General features: G+C 45.6%; 4 protein-coding genes and 1 long non-coding RNA gene across 10 annotated transcripts in view; 4 read left to right on the forward strand and 1 right to left on the reverse strand.

The window, feature by feature from the left end:
- LOC109520845 (uncharacterized) overlaps positions 1-74 on the forward strand; it is a 1,467-nt gene extending 1,393 nt beyond the window's left edge. Inside the window, exon 2 of the long non-coding RNA XR_002169243.1 lies at positions 2-74. This is a non-coding gene — a long non-coding RNA (uncharacterized LOC109520845). The remainder of the gene's footprint in view (position 1) is intronic.
- klc1a (kinesin light chain 1a) overlaps positions 1-3,648 on the forward strand; it is a 19,809-nt gene extending 16,161 nt beyond the window's left edge. For 5 of the 6 annotated variants that reach the window (XM_019878280.1, XM_019878249.1, XM_019878257.1 and 2 more), the window contains 3 exons: positions 256-386; positions 1,690-1,762; positions 3,140-3,648. In XM_019878280.1, coding sequence (XP_019733839.1) covers positions 256-386; positions 1,690-1,762; positions 3,140-3,205 — 270 coding nt within the window. In that variant the 3' untranslated portion in view covers positions 3,206-3,648. The remainder of the gene's footprint in view (positions 1-255; positions 387-1,689; positions 1,763-3,139) is intronic. The other variant, XM_019878290.1, reaches the window with a different exon arrangement.
- Positions 3,649-5,474: 1,826 nt separating this feature from the next.
- On the forward strand, positions 5,475-8,551 carry zfyve21 (zinc finger, FYVE domain containing 21; the record flags this gene model as incomplete). Its single annotated transcript, XM_019877284.1, has 6 exons — positions 5,475-5,658; positions 6,789-6,839; positions 6,904-7,072; positions 7,235-7,310; positions 8,066-8,157; positions 8,379-8,551. Coding segments are annotated over exons 1-6 (687 nt in total), but the record flags the coding sequence as incomplete, so codon positions are not given.
- Positions 8,552-12,801: 4,250 nt separating this feature from the next.
- Positions 12,802-19,743, forward strand: part of brf1a (BRF1 general transcription factor IIIB subunit a) — a 30,847-nt gene continuing 23,905 nt past the window's right edge. Inside the window, exons 1-6 of the mRNA XM_019878568.1 lie at positions 12,802-12,998; positions 14,105-14,311; positions 14,937-15,017; positions 15,559-15,732; positions 16,377-16,408; positions 17,956-18,028. Coding sequence (XP_019734127.1) covers positions 14,131-14,311; positions 14,937-15,017; positions 15,559-15,732; positions 16,377-16,408; positions 17,956-18,028 — 541 coding nt within the window. The 5' untranslated portion in view covers positions 12,802-12,998; positions 14,105-14,130. The remainder of the gene's footprint in view (positions 12,999-14,104; positions 14,312-14,936; positions 15,018-15,558; positions 15,733-16,376; positions 16,409-17,955; positions 18,029-19,743) is intronic.
- Positions 18,324-19,743, reverse strand: part of LOC109520981 (BTB/POZ domain-containing protein 6-B-like) — an 8,012-nt gene continuing 6,592 nt past the window's right edge. Inside the window, 1 exon segment of the mRNA XM_019878569.1 lies at positions 18,324-19,743. This exon segment is cut by the window's right edge and continues 6 nt beyond it. Coding sequence (XP_019734128.1) covers positions 19,081-19,743 — 663 coding nt within the window. The 3' untranslated portion in view covers positions 18,324-19,080.

Consider the following 19,743-nt stretch of genomic DNA (forward strand, 5'->3'; position numbering starts at 1 on the left):
GTCTGTTGCAAAAACGATCCTCTTTTTCAGAGAAACCCCCTCTTACCTATTTTTTTTTTTTTAAACCCAATCCCCTGCTCATTCTAGAGCTATTTTCAGATTTCAGGGGGGATATCCATCTCTCAATCACATTTGTTCTACCCAATCTTCCACTTGTTTGCAAATTGACCTCGCCGATACATCTCCAAAGAATACCGCACGTGTTCCTAACGTTGTGTCTGACGGGCGGCGTGGTCTTCCCTCCTCCCTCATCAGGACGGCTCCGGCGCGCTGAAGCGCAGCGGCTCCTTCAGCAAACTGCGAGCGTCGCTCCGCCGCAGCAGCGAGAAGTTGGTGCGCAAGCTCAAAGGCGGCGGTAGCGGCGGCGGCGAGCCCAAAAACCCCGGGTAACTATCCCTAAAATGTCGCTCATCTGCTCTTCTGAAAGCGGGAGGGACTGACTCGCTGGACCTCCAGGCCTGCCTGCCGGGGGCGCCCACCGCACTAACCCAAAGCTAAAGAGTTGTTGAACAGGAAGTCATGCTTTCATGACGGCGCTTAGAAAAGAAAAGGGGACGAGTATACGGCCGCTGTCGTGTGCCAATCTGCACAAGATCTGCTTTTCGGGTTTTCTTTTGGTTTGGGTTTTTTTTTTTTTCTGTCCACTAATATGGATTGCATCTGGTGGCTTGCTGCGGGCTTTTCATTTGATGTCTTGTTTTATTTTGGAAAGGAATACGCTGTGGTTGCTGCATGGCTCCTTTTGTTCTTTTCATCATATGTATACACACACACGCGCGCACATATGTGTATATATATATAAAATGATTTTTTTAAAATTCTTATTTAAGAATAAACGGCACTTGAATGTGGACCCGCATGTACTCTCTGGTCTGGTTTCACTTCCTGCTTCCTGTCTTGGTGGAAAGTTGATGACATCACGATGACGATGATGATGATGATAATGGTGTCGCTCCCGTTATTATGAGTCTGACTTTTTTTCGGCGAAACAACCCCCCCCCCCCCTGTTAATATCTGGCTTTGATCATGTATCATCATAAAATGGCGACTTTTCATTTGAAAATGTCAACTTGTGACAATTCTGACTTGAAGTATGATTTAGACGAAGTGCAGACTTTCTCATGAAAGCAGGTGGCTTCATAGCAAGCCAAGACTCTTGTGAACTCCAATGACTAGTTTTCAACAGAAATTGGGCTTGTGTCATGAAAACAAACCAAAAAAAATGTTTTTCCAACCCAAAATGATATATTTTTTTCATTTATTCCGACTTTTGTCGCTTTCAAGTGAAATACAAACAAGTTTCGTTTTTTTTCTCTGTCACGACTTCATGCCTTTAGCATTTAAAATGACAGCTTTTTATTTTCCATGTCATTTGAAAGCCTTTCCTGGAACCATTCTAAAATGATTCTTGTAAAATGATGCCTTTTTTGGGGGGTGGGGTGGGGGGGATACTGCCTTTTTCATCATCATCACCACCACCAACATCATCATCATCATCATCATCCCTCTCGATGCGACACAGCACCTGAATGTAGTTGTTGACGTAGTGCGCGTCTTTCACTGCCCCGACACTAACCCGAGTGTGATTAATGGAGACGAGTGTTCTCACCCCTAACCCCCCCCCCCCCCCCCCCCCACACACACACACACACAACCGCATGACGTCACCCCGGCCGGGTGGGAGCGCAGCTTGAAACGAGCCAGCTCACTCGGTGTTCTGAACGTGAGCCGGGAGGCAGCGCCAAGTGAGAATGATGACCAAGTAAGCACGACATTTACTGAGAAATTTGTCGTAGAAGTCGTTGCTGTAAACCGTCTCCGTGTCATTCTGTTGGTTTTCATGGAGAGTTCCGTTTTTTTTTTTTTGCACAAAAGCAACTTTTTGCCATGAAAAATGGACTTTTTCTCGAAAATAGGACTTTTTTTTTATGTTTTTTTTTTCTTCTTCTTCATTTCAACTCTGAATCGTTCTCTTTTTTTCCCCTTCAAAATCATGACTTTCAAGTACAGTTCAAATATTTTGTTCATAAAGTTATGAGTTCATGTACATTCCTGGTGGAAATGCGCCTTCTTTTTGAAATGTAAAACGACAACAACTTTCACTTGGTAGTGTGAACTGCTTTGGTGCGATCCTGACTCAGGACAGTTTTGTTCCTTTGCGTGCTTGACTTGAGCATGTTGCCATTCAACTAACGCGGGATAAGAGGTGATTTTTTTTTTTTGAATGAGCTCATGTTTCACATACCAGTATTATTTCTGTCCACAACTTCGAAAAAAAAAATCGATATATATATTTGTTGGTTGATTGTAAGATGTGCTCGATGTTTGTTTTTTTTTTTAACACAAACCCAACGTGAAAAGTGTCTTTTGACAGGCTGTCACATGGAATAGTGCGCTATGATCAGGCTAATGTTAGCATCTGGACAGCGACATGGAGTTTATTATTTGTCAAACATTTCTCTGTGACATCACTGACATGTTTTTGTTGTAAATCCTAAATGGTTTTTATTTTTGTTTTGGTTTTTTTAATTACGAGTTGTCAACAGTGTTTAAAAGGTGTGCTTTGATGAAGCTAATATTAGCAACTAGCGACGATTGTGACATTTGGTATCAAATGAGTGACCGAGAACGAGAGTGGGCTAACTCTTGTTATCATTTTGAAACTTGTTTCCTCTACGACAGATGAACTCGCAATTCGGCACGTGCTGTTGTTGTTTTTTTTCTCTGTATATCTATTGTTTTTACATTTTGTTTTAGAGGGAGAGCACCCCTGTTTTTCCACACAAAACACAGATTGGAGATCTTTCTGCATTTCGAAAGAATTTTGGGGGGGGTTCCAAAAATAAAACTAAAAATTGGAGTGCGGTTTGCCCACCCAAGTTCTCGGCGATTCAAATCTTCCTCAATTTCCGTTGCCATCGTTGTTTGTCGGCTTTTGACTGACGGTCGACGTGATTTTGATTTTGGACTTGGCAAACTCTTGCTTTGCCTTCCCCGCCACGGGAGAAGCATCTTTCACTCATTCACTGCCGGCACAGTTGCAACGGATCTTTGACATCCGTAGCCGTCGACGGCAGCGAATGAGGTCAAGGACGTTCGTATCCGTTGGAGTAATTGCTGTGTTTTTCGTGTCATTCAGGAACCAAATCATCGTTTGAGGAAAAGTCGTGACCTGAGCGCCAGCCACGCCGACCTGGCGCGTTGACGCCCGCTACCACGGCACGTCGTCACGCGCTGCTTAACTACTAGTAAATATGACATTTTACACTTTGGGTCCAAGCTTGCGGGTGGGCGCAACATGGCTGCTGTAGCCCCTGAGGTCTATTTCCATGTCACTCTCGGACTCTTTACCGTCACACTCGATAACGTACCAGACTAGCGCCACGATTTAAAAAAAAAACAACGAATTGGTAGGACTTTCTTTGCAAATGACGATAGTTGGCCAGCGGGCACATGAAGATGACGGACACATGCTCCTTGTTGTCCTCTCACGCACTGACTTGTTACTTTCCAGGAGAAAGGTGATTTCAAAGAAATACATAACCGGGAACAAAAAAATGCAAGTTACACGTCTTGTCGTTCAACAGGCGGCACAAAAAAAAAAAAATGCAATTACAGCAAAAAGTTTTAGAAGTGAACATTTCACTTAAAAAAAAGCACATGTATCCTCATGAGGAAAAAGGAGTTTGGAAAAATGACAAAAAAATACTTCGGAATATTACCAAATGACACCAAACAAAAAAAGCACATGTATCCTCATGAGTAAAAAGGAGTTTTGAAAAATGACAAAAAATACTTCGGAATATTACCAAATGACACCAAAAAAAATGGAGACTCATTACAATAAAGTTTAGAGGTTACAAGAAAAAAAAAAAGTTGCAATTTTGTGAAAAATATTCCAAGAACCTTAAAGATCATGTTAGGACGAAGAACAAGTTGGAATGTTTGAAGAAAAAAAATGTGTACTCTCAGCAAAAAAAAAAAAAAAACAGTTGAAAAAATTTTTTAATTAATATGAGGTCATCATTTTAGAGAAATGGGGGAAGGAAAAAAGTAATCAATCATGGCAACTCCTTACATCAAACTTTTTTTATGTGGAATTTTACCTAAAAGTAACATTTTACAATTTTCTTTTTAGTTTTCATTTTACAAATGTAATTGCCGTGTGATTATGAGCAACAACAAAAAAAAAGTCGAGCAACTGAACTTGAACTTGTTGGTCTTTGGCGTGCAAATCTTTCGCTTTGACTGGCTCACGTAACGTAACACTTGTTTTGCAGGAATCCTTTTTTTTTGTCGTTCATTGTTCCTGATGATTTTGCTACTTTTGCAGGGCTGTGCAATAAGCTTGATTTTGCTTGTTTGTCTGGTGTTCATGTGTCCGAATGTGGCTGATGGCTGCCATCGGCACCATTTGCTATCGTTTCCCCTCAACGATATATTCGAAAGACGCACCATTTGTGAAGTTCGAGCGACTGTTGATCGGTCTTTTTGTTTTGTTTTGTGACGGAGGCGGTGGGGGGGTCGATGCACTGACAAATAACCAATAGCAGCAGCAGGCGCACTGCGATGATGTCATGAATGTATAGTCACAGGAATTCCATACATGGACATGTTTGAAAGCCCTCACACACTAAACTATAAAATGCGAGCGGCATCGAGTTTGTGCGAAATGTGAGTAACATGATTATGTAGTCATGTTGTTGATGAATAAAAGCGTGGTGTGCTTTGTTGTCCAGTTTTCGTTTGGCTGATTTCATTGATTCCCTCAGCGCAATTTCACAACTCCCGTTTTTTTTTTTTACCAGCGCTGCTCGGAAGGTCGAGTATTTTATTTTGTGTGTTTGAGTGTTTTTCCTTTTGACTGGTAACATCAGTCTTTTGTCAGTCTTGGGAAAATGGGCAATTTCCAACTATTTCAAAAGTATTTTTTGTTAGCAGCCATTACTAATCATGTCTTTCTTCACCATTTTTAAAATCTTTTTAAAAATGTGTCCAAATATTTTAAAATGCAGCATTAAAAGCACGAAAAATCTACTAGAAATGTTTTATCGCTATTACCAATTCTCCTAGTACACTTTTACATGTTTTTACAACCGTTGCAGATGTTAAAAAAAGAACATTTTTGAGTGTGCCTACGAGGGCTAGAAAAGCAAGCGAAGCAAAGGAAATTGCACCCTCCCTCTTTTTAAGCGAATATTATTCCTGTGTAATTGAACTTTTTTTATGACATCATAGTTGTCTAAAAAATGCACTTCCCAAAAGTAATTGAAGAAAAAAAAATCACCGGTACATACTTGTTTTCTCTACAGCTAGCAAACAAGCTTGCTTTGAATGTTCAACGAATCCTTAAAAGTTTGCAAACGTGTCGACTGGGCGCGGCGGGCCCGGAAAAAACCAAAACAGTTCACTGGCAGCGCTTTAAGCCACGTGACCTGATGCGCGTGTCCGCATTGGCTCCGGGGGCCGGGGGCGTGTCCGTAATCACTACCAGTTTTCCACCGAAGACGACGAAGAGGAGATCGACGAAAAATGTCTTCGGTGCCCGACGGCAAGAAGCTGGTCCGCAGCCCAAGCGGCCTACGCATGGTGGCTGAGAACGGAGCCTTCAACAGTCCATTCTCCCTGGACGAACCCAGATGGGTGCCCGACAAAGAAGTGAGCCTAAATTCACGGCTTTAATGTTTTTCTCCTACCCGCGGGCTGCTGTAAAACAAGTTCGCTTGTTGTGGACCACGCGCTTTTGTTGAGGCCTTTCAAAATAAAACGGACACCTTTGCGCTACGTTCGAAGACAGCCTCAAAAGTTTAGTTCTGACAGAAACACATTTGTCACTTTGATTATTTAATCATAGCGTATAATCTTGTATCAGCACAGCCACTGAATTAGTTTTGTGGCAGGTAAACAGGAACTCTTATTTTGAATTGGGTAAAAAGAATCCGGCGTGGGACCTTGCAAAATGCTGTGAATTTGACGGGACTTGTTCGCCATTCGGCTAAGCTAGCAAACTAATATAAAAGCTTTTTTTTGTTGTCGAAATAAAACTTTATGTATTTATTTTTGTGCAAGGGGCCGTCTTAACATCGTGTGTGGTTCCATTGACAGAGACGAGCTTATTTGACGTGACCAAATAAAGCTTTGTTTGTCTTGGCAAAGCTGCCGCAATGTTTGTTCCACACTTCAAAGACAAACACGCTATCAAGTGACAGTCCAGGGAATCATTAACTGAATGTTTTTTTTTTCCTCTTAAGCAATTATGTCAATGCAACTTACAAACGTTTACTGTCCTTCCCCGTCACTTCCCGCATTGAGCTTGTGCGTATGCAATTGCAGACTGTCCTTTGTAGGTCAAAATTGGAACGAAGCGTCGATTTTTCGCCAAAATGTCGCGTAACTCCTATTCATGATGTATTTTATAAAGGAAAACAATTGTGTGGTCATTTTGCTATGAAAACGAGTTGGTTAACACATGTTTGTGAACCAAAAATAGATCACAAGCGCTAGTCGTTTTTCTTTGAAAATTTCATGATCCAAATTTATTTGTAAATCATTTTTTTTCCATAAACAGTTGTGTCTTATATTCAGAAATGTATTTTGTAAACCAACCGTTTGTGAAACCAACAGAGTGCATAAACCAAGGTAAAAGTGTTTCAAAATTATATCAAAATTATAACAACCGAATTGTTGAGGAAAGAAATTGAAGTCTTGTGAGGAGTGCGAATGGGGATGAAACTACTTTACACCTTGGTCAGCATGTTATGTAGCCGTTTCCTGTTCTCCTTCCTCAGTGTCAAAAATGTATGCAGTGCGAAACCAAGTTTGACTTCATCAAGCGCAAGGTCTGTATGATCGATTGATGGATTGTTCAGCCACGTCGGCTAATTTCTTCTTTTCGGCGTGCAGCACCACTGCCGGCGTTGCGGTCGCTGCTTCTGCGACAAGTGCTGCGGCAAGAAGGTGGCGCTGCCCCGCATGAGCTTCGTGGACCCGGTCAGGCAGTGCTCCCAATGTGGCCTGCTCTCGCAAAAGGAGAGCGACTTCTACGACAAGCAGATCAAAGTGCTCGTGGCAGGTGAGTGCGTGCGTAAATAGCTCCGCCCATCCCGTAGGGATGCACAATTTATCTTTTGAATTGGGAGCCAATGACAAATAATATTAAATGCTGATTAAAAAAAAAAAAGTCTAATTTCTTGTGTGTGTGTATGTGTGTGCGTGCATGCACGCAAATGTACAGGAAGTCCCTTCCTGGTCACTCTGGGAACGTCCGACAAGTGTGCAACCATGACCTCCCGCCTCTCCAACAACCACAGGTAACCAACCATTTTTATTCATGACCCCAACAAAGAAATATTCACAAGTTATTCTGCAGCAAAATTGTTTTTGTTTTTTTTTTTGTTATAATGCATTTTTTCAAATGATTGTTAAACCATTCAAACGACCAAACAGTGGAAAAATTGTAGCCCATTGGTTTTTCCATATTCCTCACATTTTTCCTGCAGTTGTAGGACAGTCAGCAAAAAAAAAAAACTTTGTCTTTCCTGTTCCTTGAAACTGTTCGGCAGCTCAAATTTGGAATGACAAATATTTGGGAGGGCATTATTTTCATTTAGTTTTTCACAATCCAAAAATTCCCCACTTTATTTCTTGCATAATTTGTCTCTCTCTTTTTTTTTTTTTTTTAAACATTCACAAATGAATGCCGACATTTGACATGTTGACATTTTTAAAGCCGTTCCAATTTCAAGATTTTCATCCAGCTCATTCATTTACAGAGACTATCGACGAGTTTTCCAATTTACACGTTTCGCCGGTTCCATTTTGAAATTCACTCAACTGTATTAGCACATCTTAAAAATATAGCGGTACGCTCATGCACTTGATAAGAAGGGAAAAAAAGTCTTTGCATCCTGAAATAGAAAGTCGAGAGCTTCCAAGTGTGTGCGGTCCCTGGTGATGTGCACACTGTGGCCACCGGGGGGTGCTGTGAGACCTACAAATGCGCGCTCAGTAATGTTTGTGGCAAAGGGTTAAAACTATTTGGCTGCTAACTTGCTCCGCTTGTCAGGTACTTGTTCCTGGACGGCGAAAACAACTTTGAGGTGGAGTTGTCTCGCATCATCAGCATACAGGTCCTGACAGACGCGACCAATCCCACAGGTGAGCGACGGGATCTCCTTTCACACATCCGCCAGGCGACCGCTCACTTCGACAATTTTATTTGGTGTCCACTCACTTGGACATCATGCAGCGGCGTCATCAATCGGCACTTTGTCACTTCCTGAACAAGAAGAAAACCTTTTATTTGTCTCACAATGGATTACCGTCCATGCAAAAGCCTCATGATGCATTTCTGCTGGTGTGCGCGCGCTCGCGCGCAGGCACATCCCCGCATGTCGTGGGTATGCTCGTCAAGTACAAGCCGTCTGGCTCTCAGGAAGTTGAGCTGCTGCGACTGGACGCCACCTCCAGCGAAGAAGAGAAGAAGGTGGCCGAGTTGTGGCTGCTGGCCATGCACAAGGTCCGCCAACCACATCCAATCGGGGCACCCGCCCGCCCGCTAGCTAGCTCTAACCTTCTTCCTCCTTTCTCGAAAGTGACCAGCATCTCCAGCCACAATTTGGTACTCATCGTATTTACCATCTTTTCTACTTCCGCTTTTGGCCATCTTGGCGTTTGCCATCCAAAGCTCAGCGGGCGGGCGAAGACGTCACTTCCTGGACTGAAAGCCTGTTTTTAACGGGCATTGCCCGATAGCTGTGAATGGGATTGTGGCAAGTGTACTCTTGGATGTGCATCTTTGTACGTCACCAAGGTGTTGGTCTTCCTCACCTTTGTGCTTTGGACCTCAGGGGTCTTAAACGTGCCCCTTGACTTTGCAGCTGGGGAACAGAAAATGAAGTGGAAGGGAGCGATGGATGAAGTCGATGATGTGTTTGAATGTTATAAGTTTGAGGGATTCGGTCGGGTTCGAGTCCAGGATGCTCGGAATGGCGTCGGGACTCTTACGGGCAGGGCTTCGAGGTGGTGCTCCCCCCACCCCCAAAGAAACATTTTTTCATGTCAGTTCTTCATAGACTTGGGCTGTTGGCGCTTGGCGAATATCCATTGTAAAGTCAATATTCTTCAATGTATCAAATAATTGGTTCAGTTTTCTTTTAATGAAGCTAAGAAAAGTGGTTTTATTGTACAAGATTTTATGTGTTTTACGTTGTCATTGTTTTTGTCAGGTCTCTGAATGACCCGCAGGGCCACGTAACCCTTTTCCAAGTCCAAAGTGGCTCCTGAGGACAAACGTTTTTTTTTTTTCGCCCTCCCCTTGTTCAGGGTGTTGCACTTTGGGGCTTGGGAAGGTTCAAGGTTTGCCCCTTGGGGTCCTGCTCCTGCAGTTGCGTCCCGAGAGGCGATCCAGCGGTTCCCTTTTGATGACATCCTGGCCGAGTGTCTTCAGAGAAGATGACAAAACACACACTTAAGACTTCACCGTTCCCTTTGGATCCCATGTTTTTTTTTTTTTTTAAATGAAGGATGTCTCTGAAGAGCACAAATCCAAGCAGATGATGGACAACTCGTAATTTGAGTGACAAAATGTACTGTTCGGTTTGTAACGCCGCTGCTAAAATTTGGGCTGTTGGCGCTTGGCAAATATCCATTGTAAAGTGAATATTGTTCAATGTATCAAATAATTGGTTCAGTTTTCTTTTAATGAAGCTAAGAAAAGTGGTTTTATTGTACAAGATTTTATGTGTTTTACGTTGTCATTGTTTTTGTCAGGTCTCTGAATGACCCGCAGGGCCACGTAACCCTTTTCCAAGTCCAAAGTTGCTCCTGAGGACAAACGTTTGTTTTTTTTTTGCCCTCCCCTTGTTCAGAGTTTTGCACTTTAGGGCTTGGGAACGTTCAAGGTTTGCCCCTTGGGCTCCTGCTCCTGCAGTTGCATCCCGAGAGGCGATCCAGCGGTTCCCTTTTGATGACATCCTGGCCGAGTGTCTTCAGAGAAGATGACAAAACACGCACTTAAGACTTCACCGTTCCCTTTGGATCCCGTGTTTTTTTTTTTTAAATGAAGGATGTCTCTGAAGAGCACAAATCCGAGCAGATTATGGACAACCTCGTAACTTGAGTGACAAAATGTACTGTTCGGTTTGTAACGCCGCTGCTAAAAGTATTTTTCTATGCTCATTGCCTGTAAGTTGAACAGCTTCACTAAACAAGTCGGTGTGAATGTGTGCACGTGAAGGGCGATTGGCATTTGCTCGTTTTGAAAGCCAGCTCCTCATTTCTTCACAGCAATTGGGAATAAAAAGCAGTATTTCCTTCTATGGACTCTTGAACTGTGCAATTACACGTGCACTCTTGAATGCATACGTTGTTTTTGGGGGGAGGGTGAGTCAACCTAAACCAATTTTCTGAATTAAAGATTTTCTGGCTATTTTTTTCAAATTGCAAGTCATGAGCCGGTGTTCATGATGGAAGCAAAAAGTTTAGAATATTCTTCTGGGATCGTGCTCCCAAGACATTTTGTTTGACTGAAATGAAAAAACACTGGGCAATTTATAGATTGGGCACATTCATATGGAAAAACTCTTATCTGCACTTAAGACTTCACCGTTCCCTTTGGATCCCGTGTTTTTTTTTTTTAAATGAAGGATGTCTCTGAAGAGCACAAATCCGAGCAGATTATGGACAACCTCGTAACTTGAGTGACAAAATGTACTGTTCGGTTTGTAACGCCGCTGCTAAAAGTATTTTTCTATGCTCATTGCCTGAAAGTTGAACAGCTTCACTAAACAAGTCGGTGTGAATGTGTGCACGTGAAGGGCGACTGGCATTTACTCATTTTGAAAGCCAACTCCTCATTTCTTCACAGCAATTGGGAATAAAAAGCAGTATTTCCTTCTATGGACTCTTGAACTGTGCAATTACACGTGCACTCTTGAATGCATACGTTGTTTTTGGGGGGAGGGTGAGTCAACCTAAACCAATTTTCTGAATTAAACATTTTCTGGCTATTTTTTTCAAATTGCAAGTCATGAGCCGGTGTTCATGATGGAAGCAAAAAGTTTAGAATATTCTTCTTGGATCGTTCTCCCAGGAAATTTTGTTTGACAAAATGTCTGTTTGGGTTGATTGAAATGAAAATCAAAACACTGGGCAATTTATAGATTGGGCACATTCATATGGAAAAACACTTATCTGGAAACTTAAAAAATATATCTGCTTTCTGTGTGTGAATATTTCGGGATTTTAAAAAAGTGTCATAGTAAAATCTTGGAATTTTCATACATTTTACATTTTGTAATTAAATTTGAGCAGATTATGGACAACCTCGTAACTTGAGTGACAAAATGTACTGTTCGGTTTGTAACGCCGCTGCTAAAAGTATTTTTCTATGCTCATTGCCTGTAAGTTGAACAGCTTCACTAAACAAGTCGGTGTGAATGTGTGCACGTGAAGGGCGATTGGCATTTGCTCGTTTTGAAAGCCAGCTCCTCATTTCTTCACAGCAATTGGGAATAAAAAGCAGTATTTCCTTCTATGGACTCTTGAACTGTGCAATTACACGTGCACTCTTGAATGCATACGTTGTTTTTGGGGGGAGGGTGAGTCAACCTAAACCAATTTTCTGAATTAAACATTTTCTGGCTATTTTTTTCAAATTGCAAGTCATGAGCCGGTGTTCATGATGGAAGCAAAAAGTTTAGAATATTCTTCTTGGATCGTTCTCCCAGGAAATTTTGTTTGACAAAATGTCTGTTTGGGTTGATTGAAATGAAAATCAAAACACTGGGCAATTTATAGATTGGGCACATTCATATGGAAAAAAACTTAGCTGGAAACTTAAAAAATATATCTGCTTTCTGTGTGTGAATATTGAGGGATTTTAAAAAATTGTCAGAGTCAAATCTTGAATTTTCATACATTTTACATTTTGTAATTAAATTTTGCAAATTTCTCCATTGTGAAACAATAAAGGTTTTCTTACCTAATGATGTGTTCGTCGAGGTCGAACAATTTCCAACATTTGGATGTAATTATGCAAAAATGCCGTTTGGAAAATGGATGGCTGGAGCTGTGCTTGTCATGAGGCAAATGTGTACATATTTATGACGCCATTTTATGGATCGCTTTTCTTTGGTTTGTGTCAACCAAAAATAAAATACGGATACATTTCGAAAAAGAACGTGAGCTTTGGGGAAGGCCACCATTTCTGACGTAATGCTGTGTAATTGAAAAGGTGCTTGTGAGACAAATGTGAGGTTCCGGTGCAGTTCAAGCGTAGCTCACGCGGGCACTTTGACACACCAGAATCTCTCAACTAAATGTTCCAAACTCTTTAAAATGTTTTTGTTTGGCGCAGACCATTTAAAGCTTATTTGAATTGACTCGAGCACCCCTCCCCTCTAAACATAGCTGGTATCGCCCCAGCGCGCACGCGCGCACTTGTGCTTGTGTGTACGCGTATGTATTGGAAAAAGTGTGGCTTCTTTTTTTTCCTGACAATTTAACCAAGTTCCTGTTCATTAGTACTTTTATTAAATACAGTACACACTTGGGGAGAAGAAGACAAACGCAACGTGTTTTTTTTAGCGTTGGGGTGGCGGCGGTCACGCGCACGTCACTCCACGCCGGATTTCAGGTACGTAACGTGCACGCGCGGGCACGTGTGCAGTGTGCCCCAGGCACCGGCATCAACTTGAGTCCTGCACGTCACGTTCCGATACCAGATAAAGAGTGTGTTCCGGGGGGTCTTTTTTTCCTCTTTTTTTTTGGCGTGTCGCCGAAGTGACGCGTGGCCTTCAGCTTGCGTCCTGCACGCCACGTTCCGATACCAGATAAAAGAGTGTGTTCGGGGGTCTTTTTTTCTCTTTTTTTTTTTTGGCGTGTCGCCGAAGTGACGCGTGGCCGGAGAAGGAGTAGCGGACGACGGCGGTGCCACGTAGCTAGCCGGCTAAACGAGGTGCCGTCCACAGCTGTCACATTTCTCCACGGTCTTCCAGGTTTGTGCGCCAAACTCCGCTTTAAACTCTGTTTGAATGCCACTTTTAATTCATTCGAAAGTCGCAACGAAATGTCTTTGAATGCGCCGTCATGGGGAAGCCGACGTAACGTTCGTGCTCATGTGACGTCAACACGCAGCGAGGAAACACAAGTTTCAGAGCGTGGTTGAATGAACGATAGCAAAATTAACCTGGTCTTATTTATCGAGGCACAGTAGTTCTCAAAGTTTCGATACAAAGTAGTCCCTAATAAATATCACTATATGTCCCTCTAGCATATGTCACCATAGTGACCAAAATTAACATACAGTGAAGCGTAGTAGTGTTCATCAAGTGCATTTTGTATCATTGTAAACCACTGTTATCGTTCGCTTAAACACTGACACTGTATTAAAATGCAGGTAAATGATTAAATGCAAATGTATAGCAATAAATAAGTTTAATGTAAACAAACTACGCTTAGTTAGTGATATTGTCGCGCCCCACACTTTGAGAATCACTGAATTCTTGGACGTTTGTGTCTATTTCTGTGGGTATCGAAGTTATATTTGGCATGATTTTGATTGAATTCGCAAAATAATTGTCAGCGTGCCACATGATGGGACGAAAGAAATTAATCTGTTCAACCTCACCCAAAAAGTCACCTTTTAGACCCATCGCACAGCAAAAAGTAAGTAACCGTAAACAATAAAATGGGGAAGGGGGGAACAAACTTTAATTTCATGTCACTTCATGTGTATTTTCTGAACGTAAATGACAAGTTTTAATATTTAAGCATTCTTAACTGTCATGGAAGTTGAAAAGCAATGTTTACCACGATACAATGTGAAAGGGGGTGGCGGGGAGGCTTAGTTCTCGTGACTTCTCATATTTGTTCTGTTCACCGCATTTGTTGTGGCTACTCCACAAGTATCACCAGAGGCCAAAGACTGGTTGAGTTGCGCACTCACCTGCCGCTCATGTAAAGGCTACGTGTCTGCTTTTCTTGCAACTTGTGTGGTGCCTTTTCCCCGAAAATACCCATCACTTTGCAACATGAGTGATGTTGACATTCATTTTAACAAACATCATTTATGAAAAAACACGCCTATCCTTCTTATGTTCAGTGTGAAGGGGGGCGAGAGCGGCCGAGATGAGCCGGACGTGCAAGAACTGCGGCAGTTCCGACGTGGACGTGGACCATGCGCGCGGAGATGCCGTCTGCATGGTCTGCGGGTCGGTGCTGGAGGACAACATCATCGTCTCCGAGGTGGAGTTTGTCGAGTCGGGAGGAGGAGGCTCGCTCGCCGTCGGGCAGTTTGTCTCCTCGGAAGGTCAGACTACCCCTGCCCAAAAAAAAAAACAAAAAAACAATGTTCTAGAAAATGAGCAGAAGTTGTTGAGGGCACAAAAACACAAAAGAATTGCTCGATCAACACTTGAGACCTTACTGACTGGACCAAAATGTTTTTGACGGTCAAACAGTGGCGACTGATTGAACAAAAGCACTTGACATGCTCTCGATTGAAGACATGAAGCCGCCGTAAACAGCCCGGCGGCCATCTTACGTTGCCACTTGCTCAGCGATCTGTCACTTGTCAAGCGTGTGTGGCCTCTTGAACTTTGACCCGCGGCCGCGTGACTTCCAGCTTGTATGTTGTTGTAGTTCACCGAATGCCCACAAGAGGGTGCTATTGTCTCAGACTCATGCGGGACCTCACCTGTGGGTTGTTGAGCTCTTCGGTCGTGACGTCACATCTGTGCGCTTGAAACGTGACCTTTTGTCATCCAGCTGGGTGCATGTATTTGTGTGTGTGTGTGTGTGTGTGTGTGTGTGTGTGTGTGCTTGTGCGTGTGTGTGTGTGTGTGTGTGTGTGTGTGTGTGTGTGTGTGTGTGTGTGTGTGTGTGTGGTGTGTGTGTATGGGGATGAAATGTTTGAAGGCGTTTTGCGTCTGCAGGCGGTGCCAAGCTTCCGTCGTTTGGAGACGGTCATCTGGCCCACGCGGGAAGCGAATCACGAGCGCAGACGCTGCACAGAGGTACAAGTCAACACGTTTTCTCATTAGGCCTTTTTCCACTCGGGCGGAATATTGGGTATCGATCAAAGTAGGAGGACAGTAGGACCTTGACTTCTCAGTGGCCCAACTTCTGCACATTTGAAGTGACGTGAGCCATCGCTTGGGCAATTTACGGATTTGTATTTGTTGCCAGAGAAATGTCGCTCGTCTGTGGCCCCGAAGTGCAAAACACAGCAACAACACAATTAAACACAACAGTGAATATGAATTGGTCAGACCTGAATAAATGTCTAATAACGTCGAAGATGAAGTCATCAGGTTAGTTCTTATCCATGTGTTGATGTGAGCCTTAAAAGGGCGTGGCCTATTGAATGACATCAACAAGCGCAATCGGGTTCTCCCACGCCTTGAGTCTATTCGGCGTGTAATTTTGCGCTTACTATTACGGCGCTATAATTGTTGAAGCTCGCTTGTTCCTCACATTTTGGCGAGTCGAATTACGAGCTCGTTCTCGCAACGACGTAGACTCCTAATTCAAGCGCCAATGGGTTTGTGTTCGTAGCCAAGCAGCACATCGGCGTCCTGGGCCACCAGCTTCAGTTGAACCAACATTGCCTGGACACGGCCTTCAACTTCTACAAGATGGCGCTGGCCAAGCACTTGACGTGCGGCCGCAAGGCGGCTCACCTCATGGCCGCCTGCATCTACCTGGTGTGTCGCACCGAGGGCACGCCGCGTATCCTTTTGCCGGCGCCGGCACAAAAACAGTCTCTATCCCGAACGGCGTCCGGTCCGAAGCTCAGAGACGCAAGGTGGTGCCAGGCCATTTCGAGATTTGAAAACAAATAATGGGATCTGAAAAACAGAACTCTAAAACGAGCCAATGAAGGTAATGCCAGAGTAGGCGTGATGCGCTCCCTCTTACCAGTACCGGTCAAGAGGCGAGCGGCAGCATTTTGGACCAACTGGAGATGCTTCATGGAGGATCAACCGACTCCAAAGTGAAATGCGTGACAGTCCTCCTGATAGTTTGAGATCAGAAGTGTTCTCCAAGGTGTTCACTTGCTAAACATTTGAGGCGTTGTCGTGGGCTAACGGTCTCAAAGATTCTAAAATCCAAACCCGTGATGTCCTCCAAGTGAAATGCGTGATGAGCAGTTTGAGGTGTTGTCCGATACAACCACTTGAGATATGACGGCTTGGTATTTTCCGGAAGGAATTCTGGTTGACTTCAGATGCCTCGAAGTCAAAAACAAGAAAATATTTGCTCTCGAAGTCTTACCCCCTTTTATAACTATGGATGAAAATGTGATTTTTTTTTTTGTGTGTGTTTGTATGCTTTGCATATTCTCAGTTGCCGACTTAACGGTTGCGGTGCAGACATGTTGTTGGACCTCAGCGACATCGTTCAGGTATGACAAGCGCTCTGGTCACGCCTTGATGTCTACCACGTGGCGAAACATGAATCGGCCTGTGTGGATTTTTTTCGGGAGGCCCGGCTGCCGCTGGGAGTGGAAGCGTGGTCTTTTGACCCCAGCGGCTGTCCCGCTGAAGCCCCTCCCGCCCACTTGCGGCACGCGCGCGTGTGTCATCCCAGACCATGACTCGATCAATGGCGCGATAACGTCACGGCGGGAATCGAGCGCCGAACCCGCATTCTTCGCAGCTTACTGCTTTCTTAATCAAGTTGAAACTCGAACACCCCCCGTGGCACCCCCCTCCCCACGTCCCGTGCGCCACCCGCTACGACGTCGCGACCGCGTTACTTCCTGTGTTTTTCTTTGCCAATTTGTGATTTGTTGTGCGACTCCCTCGGCGAGCGCGTGAACTCGAGTCTTGCGTCCCACTGTGGTTCTGTAATACGAGAAAGAAATGTGGAGTAAAGGCGTGTCGCTGGCTCACATGTAAATTTCTGACTGGAATTCTCTTCCCAAAATAGCGCGGGCGTGCGGAATCCTGAAGTGGGGGTCGGGGGTTTCGAGAAATCCGGGGCACGTTGGGGACCCTTGCTGCCTTCAGTCCGCACGTCGTCGTGGTGGGCGCTGGCCAAGGGAGTCGAAATCTCATTTAAAAAAAAAAAAAAAAAAAAAACTGAGATTATCTGCACGTGAACACTCGGAGGCGACGCTGCGCTGAAATGACGAAGAATGAATCAAAATGGAGGAAAAGGTGTGACGGAAAATTGGCCATTCCTCAAGTGAATTGAGAAACGGCTTTCCCAGCACATGATGTGTCCCAACTTGAACCCCCCCCCGTCTGTGTGCTGGCATCTTTGCTTTAGAGCGCCTCGTCGTCACGGTGTGGAAACGCCCTGACCCAACTCGGCGGGACGTGTTTGGCGTTTGCGATCTTGAACAGTTTCAAGTTGCAGCGTTTGATTTGGCCGATCCTTTTTGGCGTCATCGCAGCGTTTTATTTGACACGTTCACGTTTGTGGAACGCAGGAATAAGAGTGACGATATGGGGATCTCAAGCAGAACGGGGAACACGTTAGTGCCCTCATTTTCAAAGTCGAGATACTCCGCCACGACTTGTTTGAGTGACGCACACAAGCTATCTTGTGTTCAATTTTCTTTGACCGCGATCTGTCGCGGCATCGGCGATCTTCGCCTCCGTTTGATTTGCCATCACTTCGTAGCGCCATCAAACTCTGTCGTAAGGCCAATCGTTGGAATAAAGTCACCCGGTTTGACGGCATCACGGTGACGCAACAGCGGATATTGCTTAGCATGTTAGCATGTGCTCCTTTTCTGGTCACGAAAGGAAGATCGTTTGTTCCAACCGCCGCATTTTGTGCTCGCCCGCCTTCCTGTTTACATTCTTGCGTCTACCAAGTGACCAAAGCGATCTTTTGGGTTTTTTTTTTTTTGCCCTCGGTGTGCCGCAGATCAAGTGTTAAAGGCTTTGTTTGGATGCGGGAAGTCATGTGATGATGTCCTCATTGTCGTCGTCCCTCCAGGTGAACGTGTACACTTTGGGGAAAACCTTCCTGGCGCTCTCCAGAGATCTTTGCATCAAGCCACCCGCAATAGGTACCGACCCTCATTTTCACACCCTCTCCATATCCATCCGCGTGCAGAGAATTGCGTTTGTTTCCAAATTTCATTTGGCCGTTTTCTTCATGAGAAACGCGAGCGAGCGTCTTAATTAGGAACGGGCGAGAACACTCATGGGACATGCCGATCCGTGACAAAAATTTATTGTCCTCCACGCCAGTAGTGGGCGCTGTAATCCGGATGGCAGTTTGACGCATTGGCAAATGATGGTCCGCATCGGAATAGGTGGAGAACACACACACACACGCAACGCAGAAAGCATAAGCCGAGCCACCTGTGAGAACTTTTATGTCATCGTCCTGGTACAGAAAAGCTTCTTCAGACAGCCTCGAGCTGCTTGAACAAGAAACCGTTCAGCGAGAAGAAAAAGCCAAACTTTCGTGAGGGCGCGCAAGTGCAAAATGGCGAGAAGCCGACGCACCCGTGGGGCTTTTGGGCCGCGTCGGTCATGCTCGGAAGGGAAAAGTTTGACATCCGCGCCACCGGGAGGACGAGTTAACCCTCGAGGCCCCAAAAGTGCAATTGGGCCCCAATTGACGGAATGGCTTCGCCTCAAACCGCTTCCAAGCGAGCGTAGCGGCTTTTGGCTCTTTTCGTGAAAACGCTTTGGTGCCTTGAGGGTGATGTTTTTCCGTCCGGTTTGCAAAACGAGGAATTTGAAATGGGTGAGGAAAGGTGGAGGTTTTGGTCGAAGGACCAATCCTGACATCTGCCAAAAGTGGAACGCAGGCAACTGGACCCTTCCTGGCAGCCAAGAGCGCAGCCGCCTCCGGACTGGGCCTCCTTTCGCCGTTGGCGCGGGACCGCGACTCTGGCCGGTTTCGGCAACCCGAGCAGTGAGAGCCGGCTGCCTGAATTCCACCGGCCGTGTTTGCAGAAAAACAGAAAGTCGCCCGGATGCGTCGCCGACGGCCGCCGGGGTTTAAATAAGAAGTGAGCTGAAATCTGAAATTAAATAAAGTCCCGGCCGGGAGAGTCCGGGCGCCACGGCAGGGGACGGGAAGCCCCGGTCGGCGTCCGTCCGCCGTTCAGGCGTAGAAGACCAGCTCGGGGATCTGCCCCCCCTGCACGCCGGTGCCGTTGGTGCTGTCCGAGGAGCACTGGAACTGGAAGGTGACCCTGCCGCACTGCACCTCCGTCATGCCCTCCTGGCCAAAGTAGCTGAGCTCGTTGCCGTCCAGCACCACGCTGACCGTGTAGAAGGCGTCGGGCTCGATCTGCACCGGGTGCTCGAACCAGACGGGGAAGGTTCCGCTGGAGCCGTCCGAGACGAAGCTGGTGAGGCGCTGGGCCAGCGCGGCGCCCTGCCGCTTGAGTTCGATGCGAACGCCGTACTCGGCCTTGCCGCCGCTGGACCCGTACAGGCCCAGCCCGGCCACGAAGATCCGCCGGTCGGCGGCGAACTGGATGCTGTCGCAGCGCCCCCGGTAGCGCCACTGGTTGCTCCGGTAGGCCGAGGACTGGAAGCGGTGGCAGCGCTGCGGCGCCAGACCCGCCCGGGCGCCGGTAGGGAAGTCCAGCCGGGGCTTGTTGGCGGCCGTGTACCACAAGAACATGTTGCGCGTCTCCTCCAGCGTCAGGAGGTCGGACTGCGCCGCCCCGTCGGCGAACTCCTCCAGGCTCATGGCGGGCACGCGCACCAGGAAGAGCGCCCGGCCCAGCACCTGCCGGCGGTTGCGGGCGACAGGCGG

Source organism: Hippocampus comes, unplaced genomic scaffold (assembly GCF_001891065.2).
Source record: "Hippocampus comes isolate QL1 unplaced genomic scaffold, H_comes_QL1_v1.1 scaffold295, whole genome shotgun sequence".
Taxonomy (NCBI): domain Eukaryota; kingdom Metazoa; phylum Chordata; class Actinopteri; order Syngnathiformes; family Syngnathidae; genus Hippocampus; species Hippocampus comes.